Source organism: Glandiceps talaboti, chromosome 3 (genome assembly GCF_964340395.1).
Source record: "Glandiceps talaboti chromosome 3, keGlaTala1.1, whole genome shotgun sequence".
In the NCBI taxonomy this organism is placed as follows: Eukaryota; Metazoa; Hemichordata; class Enteropneusta; family Spengelidae; genus Glandiceps; species Glandiceps talaboti.
In genome coordinates, this window is record NC_135551.1 from 32,139,271 (window position 1) to 32,160,538 (window position 21,268).

Here is a 21,268-nt window from a genome sequence, read left to right on the forward strand (position 1 = left end):
GACATATATGTGTGTTTGTTTTACAGGATTGAGTGCTTGAGTGTCCCTCATTGATTGTCTATGTATAACAATTAGACCAATCAAATGCCATGTTGATCAGTTAAACAAAGATGTAATTAAGTTGAGGAAGTCTGACCACAGAGTAGAACAACCAATGATGGCTACTTACCGATGATATCCTTCTTATAGCTTCAATAAATCTATTGCTTCTCCTAGCACCTGAATTCCTTTGAAAGTTTCCAGTATTCTGTTCTGGTGATTCACCATTTTCAGTTCTATTTGTATTACCTTCTGGTTCAGGAGTCTTTATAGGTGAATCAACACAACTTAGTGAGTTTGTTGGTGACACATCACCATTGGCAACACTCTGTCCATCATCTTTGATATCATCAATACAAACATAATGATCTTCACCATTATTCTGTTTCTCATCTGAATCTAAAATTGCTATGGTACTGTCTCCGTCTGGAGAAATTGCATTTTCAATGTCCACACTTTCATCAGTTTCACTTTTAGAAATGGAAGAGTCAATAGTTGCATATGGAATGTCACCAGAGGATGGTGTATCCTGATTGGCTGAGAGTACTGGAGAGGTAACTGGCTCCTGATTGGTTGAGGAATTAGGTGATGAGGGTTCAAAGTCTGCTGGTTCTTCATAAACGTGTATAATCTTGACTTCATTCTTAGGTGGTGATCTGGGTGATTTGGGTGAGGAGAGGGAGTTTGGGGACAGTGGAGGGGACTTCTTTGACTCAATATCAATTGCTGTTGAAATAAACACAAAGAGATAACCTAGTTATTGTTTACTTGGCAAGATTAAGAAAATCTAATTGACGTGACACATGTCTAAAATATACTTACTGCAAAACACTGTGTACACACATGAAGCCCATAGTATTATTGTTAGCCAGAAACATAGTAAAATATAATACAACACTTTCAGCAATAATTCTATATGTGCTTCACGTACATATAGCTAGTAGATTTGCAATAGGTATGTAAGTCCTACCGTACAGAACATTGATAGAGAAATGAGACAATGAGATACATAAACACCTATGTCATCTATTGAATTTCACAAAATTGCTGCCATCTTTCCAACTATACATGAATTGAATGTAAATCCACAATACTGTAAGAAGTTCAATGGTTATCACACTAGCCACATTTTCATTATGACTTTGTATTTTCCATCTTCTTGACAATGCAACAAAAATAAAACATTTCAAGGAAGAATACTGAAGGATATTTTGACAATATCAGAAGACAGAAAACTATCCATACCAATATGAACAGAGTCACTAAATGTTGGGTGTTTCAAGCTCTTGGGGGGGGGGGGGTTGACTTACAATTTGTATAGAAAGTTGATACTCTATCTTCTTTAGCTTTTTTCTTCTTCCTCAGTGATGGCATCCTGACTTTGAATGATGAATGTCTTGGAGTCCGACTTGGACTGCCATCTTCAGTCTGGAAGGAAAGTGACCATAGTTAGAAAGAGATCTATCAATGTATACAGCAAGGTTAAGGGGATGTTATAGTAACTTTTAAAATCTTTATAATACCATCTTTCAAACAAAATCCCTACCTAGTCTTATGATACAATTAATCATTTCAAACACTCTGGTTAATAAATCTGAATACGTACTTCATCTGCTGACTGTGATGTTGGTGTCCCTGCTTGTTGCATAACTGTTTGCTCTTTCTTCTTTTCTGCTTCATATTGCATGAGCTGAAAACAACAAAACAGTAACTTGAAATAAAAACAAAAGACTTGAGAAATAAAAACAAAAGACTTGTACATTTGCTGCCACTGAGGGCCCACTACAAAAGACAACCATTGTAGCTGAGTAGCATTGACAGCTACACAAAGTGAACAGAAATTGAACATTGAGTGCTGTATGATTACCTCAGTTTCTCATTTTCATAACACATCGGAGTTTTAAACAAAATAAAAAACCCACCATACACTCAATTGTTACCAATCTATTAAGATGACACTCACTGCATCATCTATCTATATACTGTACTGAATGTCATTATTAATTACAAAAAAATGTACTTCAAAATATGATATAATTATGAAATTTCTGAAAAGAAGTTTAGGATATGACAATAGTTTGCCTAATTGTGAACTACATTACTATGAAATACCCTGTGAATCTCAAGGATGATATTTCAGACTGTTGTACTTACCCTAGCCAATGCCTGGTCTATAGTGATGGCTTTGTATTTACCCTAGCCAATGCCTGGTCTATAGTGATGGCTTTGTACTTACCCTAGCCAATGCCTGGTCTATAGTGATGGCTTTGTATTTACCCTAGCCAATGCCTGGTCTATAGTGATGGCTTTGTACTTACCCTAGCCAATGCCTGGTCTATAGTGATGGCTTTGTATTTACCCTAGCCAATGCCTGGTCTATAGTGATGGCTTTGTACTTACCCTAGCCAATGCCTGGTCTATAGTGATGGCTTTGTATTTACCCTAGCCAATGCCTGGTCTATAGTGATGGCTTTGTACTTACCCTAGCCAATGCCTGGTCTATAGTGATGGCTTTGTACTTACCCTAGCCAATGCCTGGTCTATAGTGATGGCTTTTTCTTTGACTAGGTTCATCAAAGTTATTCTGTCATCATCACTCATGGTGATATCACTGGCATTGAATTCCGCTGAAACTGAAGAAGGAAAAAAAAGAATAAATGTCTTTTTAAATTAACCAGGTGTAAAACGCAATTCTACCAGATGTTATTAATCTATGACAAACACTGCCCTCAGTGTTCACTGATGTACAATGTGGAGTAATAACTTTGTACATGACAATTTTTGCCTTGCACAATATCAATACAAAAAAGGAACCAAATATTTTGTTATTCAAAAATTCATTAATGTATAAATGACTACAACATATTGACTATTTCCATTTAGAACATCATCAACACACACAACACTAATTTTGTATGACCATAAAAGTTGAGAAATGGACAGAGTCTGGATATATCATATCTGACGAATATTCAATGGTTGAATCTGAAATAGGACTGACCTTCTGTCATTTTGACAGGTTTTGCCTTGTTGGCTGACTTTTCTTTCTTGAATGGTTTCTTGATAAGTTTTCCTATTCTTCCTTTCTTTCTTAGTTCTCCATCTGATAAACCACTCTCTGTTATATAAACATACAAAATCAGTTCAAATAAAAAAAGGAGACTTTGATTGATTATTTCATACACTAGCTCATTCATGCTAAAATAAGAAAATGGTAACATTACATTCAGTACTTTAACAAGGAGAAGTCTTTTATCAAGGTCACTTGTACATGGCTATTGGTGCCATATAATCATGGAAATTGATAAAACACTGCTTTGTTTAACAGCTTTGAAATCTGATTTGTAAGAAAGCATTTCAGTTTGCAGAGAGTGATAACAGTGTATATGCTTACATACAATACAGTACATGCATCATGTCAACAAGAGTTAGTACACTTCAATCTATATCTGAAATATTCATAGCATGTATTGGTTTTATTTCAAGGCTCAAATGATAAATTTTGGAAAAAAATAATGAGTAGGATAACATTTCTATAACTTAATCACACAATATGTTGCTATGGATACTAAACTCACTGACTAATATTTTGTATGACTGTGAATCATTAATCATTATTCTAGGAGTTCCCTTTGTCTGTCTATCTGTCTGTCTGTCTGTCTGTCTGTCTGTCTGTTTTTGAATTGTGTAGGGAATGTTTATGAGACAAGGAATAACTAATTAGATTTTGGTAGAGATACGGATTTCAAATTTAGTCAAGTTTCAGGGACTTAATGATTAGCTTTGTCATATAAACATATATATATCATGGTTGTACACTTTTGTGTCTTTTATTTCACAAACTGATTCCACCCATTGATATTCAGCATCACCTCAGAACTATCTTCAATTTATTTCACTTTGCCAAAAAACAGACACAATTCACACTTGCCAGTGGGTAATGTCTTCAAGCTGCAATGTGCAATGGTAATTATAGGATTTACTGCACTTTACACTTGGCAATGTCCATTAAGTTGTCATAGTCACCTCAGTCTTATTTAGTATTCTACTCTTTACTGTATAAAATGTATACTACTCTAAATAGCTGATTTACCTCAACACAATCACAAGTTAGAACATTTTATTCAAGGTTCACTAAACTTTTTCCAGTACATTTATTTGCAAGTATTGTTCAAGCTTCTGCTGAAGTCTCAGGCATCACTGACTAAATTGTTCATGCAAACATTTTTGTGTAGTTCAAAGTGTACCTCAACACTTCATCAACCACTACTGTCATATCTTTTTCATCCTCTGTAAAGTGAACTATTCACTTTAAAGGTCACTTTCCTGTTATTACATCAAATGTTTTTCAAATTATCAATAAATGAATTTTGGAAATTACTGCTTTGGAAATGGGAAGTATTAAAGAAGATTGTATTTATACAGTATGTTTGGAAAATTTCTAAATTTTAAGTAGATAAAAATGCAAATGTACCACAGTGCCATTTTAAAAAAAAGAGAATGCAAGTCAATTTTGTTACTCAATGACTACAGACACAAAACAACTTCAAAAATATTAGTGAGGAAAGAGTTGTGAGTGACAGCATCAAAGTATGTAACCACCATGTTAAAATATCTCATGAAATCATAAATTTTCTCAAATCAGACATGGAAGTAAACATATTTTGACATAGTGTACGGTTTACCGGTATGTCATAAATATTACTGTACAGGAATTTGATGCCAAATTATCAAACATACCTCATGCGATAAATTGGTTTGTAGCTTTCGGCTCAATGAATAATCTATCTGTGTAATCATCACACACTGACTTACAGATGGAATGTGTTCATATGTACAGTCTACATGTATATCCATCACACACTGACTTACTGATGGAATGTGTTCATACAGTCTATATACAATCTAATGTACAGTCTATATCCATCACACACTGACTTACTGATAGAATGTGTTCCAAAATACAGTCTATATCCATCACATACTGACTTACAGATGGAATGTGTTCATACAGTCTATATCCATCACACACTGACTTACTGATGGAATGTGTTCATATGTACAGTCTATATCTATCACACACTGACTTACAGATGGAATGTGTTCATACAGTCTATATCCATCACACACCGACTTACTGATGGAATGTGTTCATATGTACAGTCTATATCCATCACACACTGACTTACAGATGGAATGTGTTCATATGTACAGTCTATATCCATCACACACTGACTTACTGATGGAATGTGTTCATATAGTCTATATACAATCTAATATACATGTATATAGCATGCAAAATAATTAAAGAAATTTGAGTTTGTTGTGTATATCTACTAACTTAAATCATGTAACTCTAACAATGTGTACAGTACATGTACTAACTTAAATCATGTAACACTAACAATCTGTAGAGTACATGTACTAACTTAAATCATGTAACTCTAACAATGTGTAGGGTACATGTACTAACTTAAATTATATAATTCTAACAATGTGTAGGGTATTAACTTAGCATACAACTCTAGTGAAGTAAGACAGTTTGATACAAAACAATGTGTCTGGTACTAACTTATCAATTTGATATGAACAGAATGCAAATAGTGAATACAGAGACATACAGTTATACACATATACACTTCAAACTGAATATATTTGGCTGATGTACTTCTTACACAAAATGTTGAACTGTTTCTTATTTCTGCCTCAGTTATTACCTTTGTAGAATATGCAACCTACTCTAGTAACTAACATAAACTACACTCGACCAAAAATTTGTTGAGAATTTCAGAAATTTAGTTACGTAGTTATGCAAACATTGCATCCAAGAAACAACTTAGAGTCTGTATTAATCTGATATACAATCACTTTTACTTTGAAAGTAAACTAGATTTCCTGTGAGGACTACCTCACAGGAAATTTTCCTTTCTGATAGAATGAGGTCTTCATATTTTACACTAAATATTATAATAGTGAGGCAATGTTATCTCTATAGAGTTCTTTCAAAGCAAAATACATACAAATAACAAAATATCTGATCTCCTTTATGACCTTGGCCATGATTGTCAAGGTTGGATGACATTTCAAGTCAAAATGTAAAATAAATTATCAATGGGGTTGACTAAAGTTTGGACAACCTTTATACTTGACAATCAAACTAAAGGGTTAGGTTTGGGGGTTGGCACAGGTATGGACTCCCTAACACATACTAATTTAGTCTCACTGACTTGAATGATCCACCTGACTGCAGATGTTAATGGTGTTTATAATGTTCCAAATAGCTAAGGTGAAAAAAATTGTGTTTTGAGTTAATTTTGGACAAAAATGTTAATGTGAAACTAAATTTAACTACACTAATTCTACAAAATTGTTAGCACTGTAAGTATCACTGCACACAGAGTAGTTTGTATGTAACACTGACTCTAACCTTGTGGTGAACTGCACCAAGTGACAAAACCTGGCAGACAGCCAACACTTACATAATACGCTGTCAGAGAAAAATAGGGGAGGTATGAAAACAACAACAAATAGACAGATCAAAGACAAAATCATAATAATAGTATGAATCTGAAATTGTTGGAATTGAAAGGAAAATATGAAAATTAAATAAACTCACAAAAAAGTCACAGAATGGGTTGGATTGAAACAAAGTGTATCGTAGTATTGATAAATGAAATACATGTACATACCTTCAGACTTGGGTGTTACAACTCTGAAAAGCAAAATAGACAACACAACAGGTTAGATGATGTTATTGGTTTGACTGAATGTAAAACTTTATAAAACTTTACACTGGCCTTGACACTAACTGGCTTTGATACTATCTGGCCTTGCAGTCACCCTCCATAGTGTTATCATGTATGACATCAATAATACTGTAGAAAGTTTATGTAAATAGACGACTACCTGAATATCCTTTGTGGAAACATGCTGTGTGTGTGTGTGTGTGTGTGTGTGTGTGTGTGTGCGTGCGTGCGTGCGTGTGTGTGTGCGCACGCGCGTATGCATGTACATGTACCGGTATGCAGGCTAACAACTCACTTGTAGAACATTTGACCCTACAGTTGTATGCTACAGAGTTCAAATAAGTTAGCATGTAATTGGTTTCAAAGTCTGTAAACACAGTTAAACTAATAGCAAGCATAAACTTGAATTAGTCATACTGTATACAAAGTGTGACCAGCTATTTGTGTATGCCAGCAGGGAAACATAAATCAGTTTAAATGCAGTTTGATTGTTATATTTTACATTATTCTATACAATTTCAAGCTGTAATGGTTTGGATTTCATTGGTTTTGTTTATGTGTTTACAACACCACCTGCCCTGGAGAACTCTCAAGTGTGCTAAAACATCTGCTGATAAATTGTTAAGTTGCTTAAATTCAGTTTAACTATGGTGATGAAATAGCATTACTTTGTCAAAACATTGTACCCTATAAAGTTAGCTATAGAGTACAACTCTTCATACAAAATACACCATGGCTTAAGTCAGCTGTACAACACTGTAAAAGTAGTTTTTCTTTTCATAGTTTGAAAAGATCCACATCCAATTTTGTTCCTCATTCGAGAAGAAAGGACATTTTACAAATTACTTTATGTCCAAGAGCTGACTATTAAAGTTCGCAATTTAAAAAAAGAATTTAGTCACTTTGCTGTTGACTTATAGAACTTACAAAACACTTTCAAAATCTGTTCATTGACTTTCATATATCTTTTATCAACGCATACACATACTCTAACCTTCAATTTATGGTATTTCCTGTGCAAGAGGTTTCCATATACATGACAATAACTTCATCACATTACTAAACTAAACACCACAATGGGTATAACATATCCTTACAGCAAAAGTTCCCTTTACACTTCCAACTAACACCAACCAAAGAACCTACCACTAATTAGTTCTTGGAAGAGTGATGCAATAATTCCGCTCTATGCCATTTATTCAGAGTTAATGCTGGAAATTCCCATTAAACAAACCCAGTACTATAAAAATAATAGGTGCTGCCAACAGTAATAATAATCTTTATTTATACTGGATAGTTCTTTAAGCATATAAACACTTGTCTCCCAAGAAGTGCAGTGATGGCCATCCCACTATGCTAATGTACAGATCTGCAATTCATATGAAACTCCTCCTAGATGAACCCACACCTAATTATCTAGAAATCGTTAGCTTGGAATCCATGAAGATGGGGATTTTAAGTTTCCATATGGACTCCAGGCTAAGAAATTTTAGCCTTGATCAAGTTGATCTTTTAAGTTTTAGGTCTTAGCATGTTAGATATTTGTAACACATGTCTGTGACTTGGAGAATATATTGTTCATGGTTCCAAGAATCAATAGGACAGTACAATATAGTAACTTTGGAATGATAAATTGGAAGTGAATGCAACATTTCGTTCCATCTACTACGGACCTTGATCATGCAATGATTTAGTTATTCAGTGTTGATCTCTCTGTGTGGACTCTCTCAATTCTGAATAATTAAATCATTGCGTCATCAAGGACCGTAGTAGACAGATCGAAACATTGCATTTGTTTCCAATTTATCGTTCAAAAGTAACTATATTGTGCTGCCTACTTCTATGATTTCCTTGACTCTAAAGTGACTACATCTGTGTTTTGCTGATATGTACTAAACTCAAAGAACGCCTGATAATGTTATTACCTAGAAATGAAAGAAAAAATTCCATCCAGGCAATCGTAAAAGAATAACAAGCCGACTATATGTCTTCAACTGGCATGTGTACATTACAATCAAAACACTTGGTAATCTGTCAAAAGTTCATATTTATAACTGTTTTGCCCTAGTTTACTTGATCTATTCATAGTCTAAATCCACAGTAGGTGGTTGTGTGACCTGAAATCAATGCTGGACATCCTCTACCTACATTGTTAGCTTGGAGTGTTGGACAGCAGTAACAAATCTTCAAAATTATTCACATTTCTTAGCATTTGGTTTATAAATTTGAATGAGCGATAAAAAGCCACACTACCACATATCATCAGATAAAGCAATTCCAATCTCAAACTTGATAATTTAGACATTTTAACCTTGATCTAAGTTTATAGGAACATGATACTAGCCTCAAACTGTGTTGTGATTTCTATTCTCAAGGACATGGGAAGTATATTGAGTCATAAGTTGAAGGCAACAGGAAGGATTTATACATTTTAAACCACTTTACTGACAGAATAATGTTGTAATAGGTAAATTAGAAATGTTATAAAACCATTGGTTGGTCAAGTAGTTATCAAATATTACTATTTACAAAGCAATACATGTTATACAGGCTGTCCTTGACTTGACTTGGAAAAATGTCAACAAACCAGAAAGTAAGGAGATTAATGGACTGTAGACAGGAAAGTATGCCATCAATTATATGTTAAAAGCATGATGGAAAAGTTTACAGTATGAACAGAAAATTACTTGAGATCAAAAAACTGATAAAGCCAAATTTTTATGACGAAATTGATCTGAGATGGTATATTTTGCTAGACACTCTATCACAAAATTGTGGATTTCAGTGAATATCTTTCTGATTGTGTAAAAATCTATTAATATTTTCCATCTTCCTGACCTAACTACGGTAGGATAGTTACAAACATTGTATAACACAGACAACAGTTTCAAAATTGAGAATATAGCGTATGTGTTGAGACATTGTTTTGACTGGGTGTGGAGCCAAGAGGCTACCATAACAGCCAGCCGGTACATGCACACACACACAGGATGAATCATTGTTTACAAACAAAACTCACACCATACCTTAGTACTGGTAGAACGTCTAGAACACCAACAAAATCAATAACCAGTCTGAAATGCTTACTCTGTCCACCATTTTTTCACTGTTATTGAACTAGTAGTTTCAAACTTATCACGTAGACAAGTCAAAACACAAACTTAGTATGCCGGTTCATGTGGTATTTCACCTTGTAACTCTTTCCGTTCAGAAACAGTGCATTCCTATGCTACCAAAGCAACTCATGAATATTAATAGTCTCTATCAAAGAGATCGTGAATATTCATTAAGGACATCACAGGGTCATTCCATTCATAAATGGTGAGAACTCTTTTCCCGCTTAACTTGATGTGACAATAATTTACATAGACATACCTTGCCTATGGTAACGTATTCATACCTATTGTATGTAACTGTACTACACTACTCATACATGCTATTGTTGAGGTCCTAGTGAGAACTTCTTCCACTCAATTCAATGTGGACAATTACCTCAGACATGATAAAGTGCAGGGTCTGGATGAAGGTGAAAGTGATTTGTATTTTGATTATTTTACCAAGGTCATGTAGAGTCTACACTATCAGAAAAAAAATCCTGGCTTCCTTCAAACCTGCAAAAACTAAGACTTGATAAATTTGGCATAGGCACAAGTATACTGCACAGTCTAATTTGGCATAGACACAAGTATACTGCACTGTCCAATTTCATGCTTATATAATTCATTTTATTTTATTCATCTTCCGTTACTGTCCAATTTCTCGAGCTACACTAGTACACAAAATAAACTGACAAAAAATATATTGAACAAACATTAGATTTTCCCCTTGTTAATGATAACATAATATGCAATGGAATTAGCAAACTTGAAAACCCAAATATGACATGTAAAATGTCTTAGGCTATTAATTATTGGTATTTTAACAATGTTGGGTAAATACATTATTGGTTGTCTGATTGAAAAAAAAATAAAACCCCAGTTACTGCTAGCGTAAGCACAAGGTTCAGCTCTATTTTCTTATTAATTCACTGAAATGGTACAAAAGTTTTGTCAAAGTGAAAGTAAGTAGACAGTCCCTAGACAGACTGTGACTGTAGATATTTTCCCTATGAGTGTTCATATATGCAATGGAATCAACATTATTGAAATGAACATATTAACACGATATTCAAACCTATTTTCTCATAATGTACTGAAGTAGTGCAATATTATTGATGAAGTGAAAGTACTAAGTATAAAGGAGACTTCCTATATGCTACCTCCATGTATAAACTAAATGCAAAGTGCAGCATTAAGACACTTTAGAGTACCAACATATACACATATGTACATAACTGCCACCACTTCATGGGTGTGTCAGTTTACTATTGTAATTATTTATTGTTATTTAAATTGCTTTACTTACTTTCAGTAATAAGCTCTTTCACTTCATGGAATTTGTTACATAAGTGACACACCTTTCTAACTGTTCTGTTCTCTTCATTTAGTTTGTTATCAATACTTTTGTTGTTCTTGACTTGAACCACAGACACTGAAAAGTTCTCAATGTCTATGCTTGACTATAATAAGCCCACACATCATGATGGATGGTAAACATCCCCATTGTTTCGTAATGTATGACTATTATTGTTTTTGTAAACCATTATTACTCTAGTCGATATATTTACTAGTTTGTTTAGCACCGAACACTTATTTCAGAAAATCCAATGAAGAACTATAGTTTTCTTGATGGATGCAATAAAGACTCTATTCTATTCTATTCTATTCTATTCTATTCTATTATATTCTATTCTATTCTATTCTATTCTATGAGACTTTAATTCAAACAGGCAAGTCAGAGATTAGGATAAAGTTTAGGGATTACAAGGATTTTTCTCTTAAGTCCATCTCCATCAGCACTGTATACATCTCAAAATAGTCCCATCTGACTTGCCCAATTCACCTTGGCTATAGTGTCATGGGGCTAGTAAATATATGGATGACTTATTTCTAGTGTTTTTTTTCAACTTTGTTTGATTGGCCTTGTGAGTTCCTAAAATAAATGACATCATGTCCAAAATTATTGTACTTGAATTCTATCACCAATGCAATGGCAAAATCAATTCTAGAATGACTATATATGAATACTTCTATTCAGCACATGTATGTAGTCTATAGCCTGTCTGCTCACTGGGTCTGTCACTGTGATATACATGTTCTCTATCCAACAACCATGTGAGTGTAGAATGAATGCACTGGAGTGACAGATCCCACATGATATAGTTAAGCTACAAAGGAGTTACAACACAAACACAATCAAAGACTATATGCTTTCTTACTCTGGCTTATCAGTGATAGACAGAATTACATGTATTATCACTGGTAAATTATATGATACGAAAGCAAAACTAGTTATTGTACCTTTAAGCTAGATGTTTCCTAAATCAATTTGAATTGTAACTTTCTCAATACATTCTATAAGCTATTTGGAAAGAGTTAACAGGGTAAAACAGTTTAAGGGATAATTCTATGTCATGATCCATATTTAGCAAAAAGTCTTATCACTATATGTTTGGGGTTTCTATTAATACTGGTATTTCAAAGTCTTTATCACTATATGTTTGGGGTTTCAATTAATACTGGTATTTCAAAGTCTTTATCACTATATGTTTGGGGTTTCAATTAATACTGGTATTTCAAAGTCTTTATCACTATATGTTTGGGGTTTCAATTAATACTGGTATTTCACTTTCATTAATTCCATTCATTTACATAAATCTAAAATTTCAGTATATCTTGTGTGTGTATGTGTGTGTGTGTGTGTGTGTGTGTGTGTGTGCGTGCGTGCGTGCGTGCATGCATGTATGCATGTATGTATGTATGTGTGTATGTATGTATGTATGTATGTATGTATGTATGTATGTATGTATGTGTGTGTGTATGTATGTATGTACATACAGCATCCATTGATATCAAATTCATGATAGAACTGCATCAATGTTTAATTCTCTTATTGTATTTTCTGACACATTAAATATCATTTTCATTAATGTCCACAAACTCAATTTATGAATTCACGAAAGCATGTACACAGTTCAAGGTAGACAGATTCATAACACAATGTCAAAACACGACAAAAAAAATGAGTGATAAATCGATTATTGATAAGTGACTTCAATAAGACATGTTTTAGATAGAGAGACAACAATTAAAACACATGGGAAAGTTATGGAGCCAGACAGACAAAACACCCTGGGAGTGGATCTAGATAGTGCTGTCTCCAGGTATGCTACTACGTACGGTAGCAATCTTGTACTGCAATTATACTGGTTTACACTTCACTAGGTTTTGAATGATGACAATTGAATGCACTATGTAGTTTTGGACCTTGAAGCACTGGCAGATAGTCAGGTGTGCCAGTATATTATAACAAGTTAACTCACATTTCTAAGACCTCAGACCTATTGTCTCTATGAGGGACCTCAGACCTATTGTCTCTAAGACCTCAGACCTATTGTCTCTAAGACCTCAGACCTATTGTCTCTAAGACCTCAGACCTATTGTCTCTAAGACCTCAGACCTATTGTCTCTAAGACCTCAGACCTATTGTCTCTAAGACCTCAGACCTATTGTCTCTTTGAGGAAATAACAAACCAAGAGATGCAAGTAACTTTGCTTGCTAGTACCATGTGAATTGGTAGTCATTGATGCAAGATACTAGTGGTGATGATTTCGGGCACTATTGTTATATGAGTTTGATATTCATTCTCCTGATGTACACATCCTATTTAAGTATACAGAGACCATGACAAAACACCAAGGTCTTCAATTGTTCACTTACAGTAACATTGCATTTATATTTCATACTTCCACTACAGATTATACTTTGTTGTATGACAATCATATATTGCAACAGCCAAAGTCAGGCAGATATCAACTTGTGTTCAGTACAGAATAAAATGTTGTCTTTTTCTTTTTTTAATAGCATCGGAATCAAACACAATCACAACACAGAGTTTGCTCATCAAACCAATAAACTGAAGTATCAATTCTCAATTACATGTACATCCTGATGAATTATATTATAACAAGTTAACACTATAAGTTACAATTGCTTTCAGTAAACTATTAAATCTCTATATTACAAAGCTGTACAGCAAGTCTAAGTGTCTCCACCATCAATTCCCTACAGGGAGCAGTAGACTTCTTAGAATATACAAGATGATTCAAGTGTACTTAAATCAATTAAAAGTCTCTGTTTTGTCTGCCCTAGATGTCCTGGAGGAGTTCTTGCAATGTGAGCATCATTCTGATTACAGTACTTTCTTTGATCTGAAGTAGTTTCACACTTCACAGAGACTTTGATATTTTATCGTCACCAAGCTAGACAGCAATCTGTCAAATGACTTCAACCATGACATTCATCGATTTTATCAAGAACTCAATGTCTGCTATGGAAATTTCATCAAGGGCTTGATGTCTCTCTTAGTTACAAGTTGGGGATGTTTCAGAAGTTGACCTCTCAAGTTATCAAGAACACATTCTGGTCACACTCCATGTTTCCAAGCATGGAATAGATTTATAAATTACATGTCTGTGATACTCTAAATATCTAAAAATCTACCAACTTTTTAGTCTCGTCGATGTTTTTCTAGAATATGAACCCTTTTTCAATTGTTAATTGTCTCATGAGTCATATTATATAATATATGATGGTACATATTCCCACAGTAAACTTTCAGTAGACCAAAACATGATACAATTTGAAATTCTTGTCCAAACAGATATTATATGCAACAATGATATCAAGATAAAAATTTGAATTCTCCTTGATCAAAACATAGATGTTTACATACTGAAACATGTTCAGCAGTGGTTTATTTCTGGGGTAAGATTAAGAGCTCTGTGAGCAATCGGATCTTTGCCTGATACAACAATATACCATAATGAATGGTGTTGTCTGTTATTATTAACATCACAATGTTTTGATAACTATAACAACAAAATATTAAACTAAATTAATATCAGAATAATTTGAAATGCACTGAGACATGGGAATACTTTCCATCTATCAAGTTGAAATGCACTGAGACATGGGTATACTTTCCATCTATCAAGTTGAAATGCACTGAGACATGGGTATACTTTCCATCTATCAAGTTGAAATGCACTGAGACATGGGTAAACTTTCCATCTATCAAGTTGAAATGCACTGAGACATGGGTATACTTTCCATCTATCAAGTTGAAATGCACTGAGACATGGGTAAACTTTCCATCTATCAAGTTGAAATGCACTGAGACATGGGTATACTTTCCATCTATCAAGTTGAAATGCACTGAGACATGGGTATACTTTCCATCTATCAAGTTGAAATGCACTGAGACATGGGTATACTTTCCATCTATCAAGTTGAAATGCACTGAGACATGGGTATACTTTCCATCTATCAAGTTGAAATGCACTGAGACATGGGTATACTTTCCATCTATCAAGTTGAAATGCACTGAGACATGGGAATACTTTCCATCTATCAAGTTGAAATGCACTGAGACATGGGTATACTTTCTATCTATCAAGTTGAAATGCACTGAGACATGGGAATACTTTCCATCTATGACACATAAATAATGTAAACTACAAGAGTCTCCAGTCATGAAAATTCGCCTAAAATCCTGATATAGTTGACATTTCATCCACATGAATTAAATTCAAAGTTTTAGGCGAGTACTCAACTTTTTTGAATTATTAATTTGTATTTTTTGTCCACCTGGCACAATTTCCCCAGGGCACACTCTGCTACAATTGACGACCAACTGCTCATAGTCTCTATAACTGGGTTCCAGTTTTAAGACCATGAAAAAATCTAAATGCATGTACACTTGATCAACAACATAGTTTATATTTGGGTCTGAATTGAAGAAAGTAACTGTAATTCTAGTCTTGAGGCTATCTGTGGCTTCGAATCTAATAATCTCTCTTCTTGAGAAGAGATTCACAGCCATGGATAGACCCCTTAGACTGCTGAAATTCAAATCAATCTTACCTTTTTTTTCTTTGATCACAATTAATAATCAGTGAATAGTTATGGGCAAGGGACTCAACATTTTACAGTGGTATATTTGGCAAGAGAAAAAAAATAATTGTACCCGTAATATAATCATGCTTTCTGCCTGCAGAAATCTAACTGGTGGCGCCATTTTTATTAGACAGTAATTTGTCATTTATCAAAGTCTTATTCCCTATTGTGTAATTTGTGGTAATCATTATAATTATAATATATTATATTACTTGTCATTTTACATCTGCTATTCTTGTTAAGTAATAGTTATAGTTTGCCCTAGAAATGAAACTACTGTAAAAGGGACCTTACAGAAAGCTTCATTTTCAGCATTTGATCAACGGTTGGTACTTAACAGTTAAAACTTCATCTCTCTTGCAAATAAACAATCTCTATCTCACCATGGTTTGTTGGTATCACTACAACCCTTCCATTGTTCATATCTAACCCAAAAAGATATATAAAGTGCAAGAAAATTGTATTTAAAATTTTTGCAAAACTATACAAACAACACTTGACTAAATCTCTAAGTCGTGAAATTTATTTTTTCATCATACATGTACAAGCAATTTGGTTGACATTGACGGTGAAAAAGTTCAAAGCTACCGTAACACCCAACAATTCATGATGAAGTAGAACCCTGGAGCTTTGCATAAAAGTAATCCAATTTTCTATTCAACAATTGCCATTATTTGTCCCTGGTGACATGACTGTCTCCAACTACTATTCCACTGGTATTACTACTATCAAACTTGTATCTATAATTATCTCTCATTGCATTCTGTGTCTACATCTTAAAGATGTTACTAGCAATGATTTAACCATTTCACTGGTCTTAGCAATGAAAGGTTAAACATCCTTTCCTCCTTATCGTGATCTGTATAATTTGTAAAGACCCAATGGTGTACTTTTAAAATGCCACTTCTCTTCTCTACATGTTCTATTCATACACCTCAAGACTTCACTAAATATGTTACATTCACAATGATGGCCATTAATATGTACTATTATGTATTAGTATGTAAACTGTTGTCTCCAATAGTATGTTTTGGATGTCAGTGGCCAAGTAGCTAGCTCATTTGCATCTTACTACTTCAGTCTGGGTTTGAACTTTCCCAGCATGTACCCTTGGGTTTTGACTGGATTTATAAGGTCAGTTTGCCCCTTCCAAAAAATGCAGTTTTTCATCGGTTATATCAGTTTCCTCACAGCTTTAATTAACACTAGAACACATAACAAATGTATAGACTTGACCATAATAAAACATTTCTGAAGTAGTAATTTAACCAATGTAAACCCTTCATATTTTCAAATATTCTGTACCATGTGACTGGGTATCACACCTGGTTTACCTCCTGAAAACTACAAGAAATCTATTGATCAAGACAACATATCTACTACACAATTTTTGTTATAACAATTACAACTGTAATAAATATTCTCACCTTGAGAAACTTTTGACAAAAAGTACCTCTTTAGTTTCACAACATTTGTACAAACTTCCTGTTTGTTTTAACATCCCTGACATGCTTACAATTGAATAACTTTGTAAATCTACTTGCCATTATGCACCTGAGAATAAAGTTTTCAACAAAATATTTTTTTTTCATGTTTGGAACAAAAGCAGAATGCATGGCTTGATTTTAAAGTATACTTGTAGATGTATGTCAGCTCACATTAGGAGTTGTTGTTATGATGTATTGTTTTATTGTGTGTTCAAGTATATGATAAAGTTGGCTGTGGTATTTTGTAATGGCTGATAAGTAGGTGAAAATTGGCTGCAGTTCCCAAGCCACAGTGGTTACATCAAACTTATCCTAAAATGTATAGGAATGGGTGGACATATTTTACCACATCTGTGGCCACTGTATATCCCAAAATTTTACAAGATGATCTGTAGCCATTGTACTATAATTCCAAACCAAACTAACCTTAAAATGTATGGAAGACATGTTGAACAATTCTACCAGATCAATAGCCAATGTAGTTCCTAACCAAACTTATCCAAAAAGTGCACTGGATTATGTTAGTAATTTTCAATCTCATGGAATTTTCTTTTAACCTTCTAATGACTTGGTTTCTGTAACTCTATGTAAGTACACCCTAAATATAGGGTGTCAGGCTTTTACAAATTAAACAAATTTTATTGTCAAAATTTGAAACATAATATAAAGTTAAGAAATCAACTTTAAAGTTTACCTTGCATTACTTTGACTTCTTACTGATTCTGGTGATGAAATGAGAGGTTCTGTGATTTGGTCAGCATTATAACAAGTTTCTTCCTGTGATGAGACAAAAGAAAACATGATACTCAACTTACATACAACCAGAATAACTTGTAAATATTATTTGTAATCATCCCCAAAAACAGAACAATGTCAAAATTTTAGTTAAGAATTTAATCCACATTGTTTTTACTACTCAGAATCATACAGAATATAGAAAGAATGAAATAGACAACTTGGCTAAAATAATATTTTAAAATTAAACAAAACAAGGAAAAACAATCAAAAGTACAATGTAATGTCTGGGTCAGTCACACAACATTATTTAAATTATCACAACATCTGTATAAAAAATGTCACAGAAAAAAGAGAACAAAATTCAGCCAAAATAAAAGGTGCTCTAAAACTTACGTGTACAAATGTAGTGAGACTAGTAGGACTGGGGAAGGTGCCTCTCATCTGAGAATTGAAATAACAAACAAATAAGTCATGCATATGTAATGAGCTGACAATAATAACATCAGCATTGTGGGAATACATGTGAACTATTATCATACCAATTAATGTTTACATAGTAACTCTCAATGGTGTAATTACATCAAGTAAAAGTCATCTAAATATTCAGATATGACAAAAATCCATATGATTTTAAGAACAAATTGACACATTGTTATTGGAATGAGTCACCAAAATATGGCTTTTTGACAAAAGTTGACAATGAAAAGAATATGTGGGTGTGGTTTTTGAATCAGGTTATATTTTTACTAAGTTTTAATAACGACAGAAATACAGATTAGCTTATCATGATGATTCATACTGCAGCTAAGTGTCATCAAAAAACCATCAATTTGACAACATTATCAGATTTACTTCTCCTGTGTGTATTTTAAAGTGATCATATGGAAGACATATGGGTATTTATTTTCAATTTTTAATTTATAAAATAAATCTACTATATTTTTCTACTTGGAAATACAATGTAAAAGAATATATCAAATCCATGTCTACCACTCAATAAATTACAAAAAGATAAGGAGTGTGTAAAAAGTTTACTTTTGTATTTACAATAACAACCATTTTACACATTTTTCAATGTTACAATTTATTGATTTACAAACAAGGACTTGATGTATTGTCTTTCACATTGTATTTCCAGGTCGAAAGACATAGTAGAGTTCTTTTATCAATTAAAATTCCAAGATAAACAGCCAATTTTCATCTATATGGCCATTTAAGTTTGCAATATACATATTAAAAAGATGACACATATCCTATCTGGTAGTAGAAAAATAAGTTACACACATCCAAATTATATAGAAGAATTTTGTTTTTGGTACAACCTAGAAAAAAATCTGCATATAAAGGCATGCTATAGAATTATGCTAATCTCAGTGTACTTTTTTTCTTTAACAGGAAGTTCCAGCCTGTCGCAATACTTGAGGAGATGTTAATGGTATTTCATTTAAATTTATATTTGTATTTACAGTAATAAAAACATTAGACCCAATTGTGTCTTTTTCGATATATATTTTCATAGCTATTTTCATATATATTTTTAAATGACTCTGTAATACATGGAAAGTAATGACACATCAAAATAATATTTAGCTTTATGAATTTGACTAGTTTATCTAAGTTGTTATCACATTAGGAAAAACAAGTTACCTGTACATATATTAAAAGTGTAACTTAGTTTTAGTTAGAAATTGAAACTTACAACAGGAGAAGTTTCCAAATCTTGAGAAACCCTCCTTTGGCGGAGTTCTTCCATCCGACTGAAGACATCTTTCTGGTAGGTGTTAAAATCAGTAGCGTATCGTTTAGTTAAGTCTTCTATATTACCCCTAGAACCATCCTATACAAAACAAAAAATGGATACAAAAACATATTTAGAAATATGACTGAAGAGTCAAACTGTACTGGTAGGTCAAATATGTAAATATAATACTACTGCCACAAAAGCATGTTTTGTTGAATCTTTGTATTTTGATACCTAGCCAATGTTGTTGGAGAAAATTTCTGATATACAAGATCAATATTGTACCATAAATTATAGATTCACTGAAATGAAATTAAACATTGCATATCAAATAATCCTGTATGATTATTGAGGAACTAGTCTAAAGCTATATCATCCAGTGTTAGCATGAAAGCCATACACATTTAATAACTTATAGGTCTTCTGTATAAGGAACAACTATATATTCTTTAATTCAGAACAAGGAAGTGCAAGTTGCATCATGTGATGTGACATCCTGATACATGATAGATATGTAAATGATATGTAAATGATTCTCAGAATGTAATAAAAAGGCTCTAGCCTGAAAGATCCAATCATTGTTTCCGTTTATTTAATAGCTCCCTATGTTATAACAGATCATATACCCCCTTCTCCCCATCATCACCACATAGTTGTCAGCTGCATGAAAGTGTTTCTTTAACAACAATTCAACAACAGTCCGTCCATCTTTATAAATCTCAGTCACTGTGCTTTATCAAAACTAAATTAAATATATTATCTCATTCTCACATCCAAAACAGCAAAGACTTTTTTTTTTTTTACAGAAGGATGGTTTAGTATATGAACAAAAAATTTGCATATTGTGAATTATAGATAGAATATTCAAACTGCCGGTAATAATATGCTACTAGACAAATGACCATTCATCATTTCCTTATCACTATGGTCTAGTGACATGATTAGAACCTAACAACACACTGATAGATTAGACCAAGATGGTGTAAAGAAAACTACTCCTGAAGACATATGAATCATTAACACATTGAAGAGATTGATGGATAGTGCCAAGATAATTCCAAGTAAGGTCAGCTGTTATTTGCCATCACTATACCAGTACTCCCTACAATGATAGGATCCATGGAGTTATCAACACTATGAATACCCATATGGATAGGGTCCATGGAGTTATCAACACTATGAATACCCATATGGATAGGATCCATGGAGTTATCAACACTATGAATACCCATATCGATAGGATCCATGGAGTTATCAACACTATGAATACCCATATCAATAGGATCCATGGAGTTATCAACACTATGAATACCCATATCGATAGGATCCATGGAGTTATCAACACTATGAATACCCATATCGATAGGATTTTATTTGGTCTTATTACAGTTATATCAACTTTGTATTTCAGACATATCAAAAATATTATTCTATGGTATGGTTCTGGAAAGATTTTGAAA

At 33.3% G+C, this 21,268-nt stretch overlaps 2 protein-coding genes across 6 annotated transcripts in view; both read right to left on the reverse strand.

The window, feature by feature from the left end:
• LOC144453963 (general transcription factor IIE subunit 1-like) overlaps positions 1-21,268 on the reverse strand; it is a 228,598-nt gene that overhangs the window by 91,318 nt on the left and 116,012 nt on the right. The window lies entirely within an intron of this gene.
• LOC144453926 (SAM and SH3 domain-containing protein 1-like) overlaps positions 1-21,268 on the reverse strand; it is a 142,555-nt gene that overhangs the window by 14,942 nt on the left and 106,345 nt on the right. For 3 of the 5 annotated variants that reach the window (XM_078145289.1, XM_078145291.1, XM_078145287.1), the window contains exons 2-11: positions 19,767-19,904; positions 18,461-18,508; positions 18,024-18,106; positions 6,729-6,751; positions 6,467-6,526; positions 3,041-3,157; positions 2,563-2,672; positions 1,646-1,729; positions 1,350-1,467; positions 170-765 (exon numbers count right to left, since the gene is read on the reverse strand). In XM_078145289.1, the coding sequence (XP_078001415.1) occupies positions 170-765; positions 1,350-1,467; positions 1,646-1,729; positions 2,563-2,672; positions 3,041-3,157; positions 6,467-6,526; positions 6,729-6,751; positions 18,024-18,106; positions 18,461-18,508; positions 19,767-19,904 (1,377 nt within the window). Of the gene's footprint in view, positions 1-169; positions 766-1,349; positions 1,468-1,645; positions 1,730-2,562; positions 2,673-3,040; positions 3,158-6,466; positions 6,527-6,728; positions 6,752-18,023; positions 18,107-18,460; positions 18,509-19,766; positions 19,905-20,042; positions 20,181-21,268 lie in introns of those variants that run through there. The other 2 variants (XM_078145292.1, XM_078145290.1) reach the window with 2 other exon arrangements.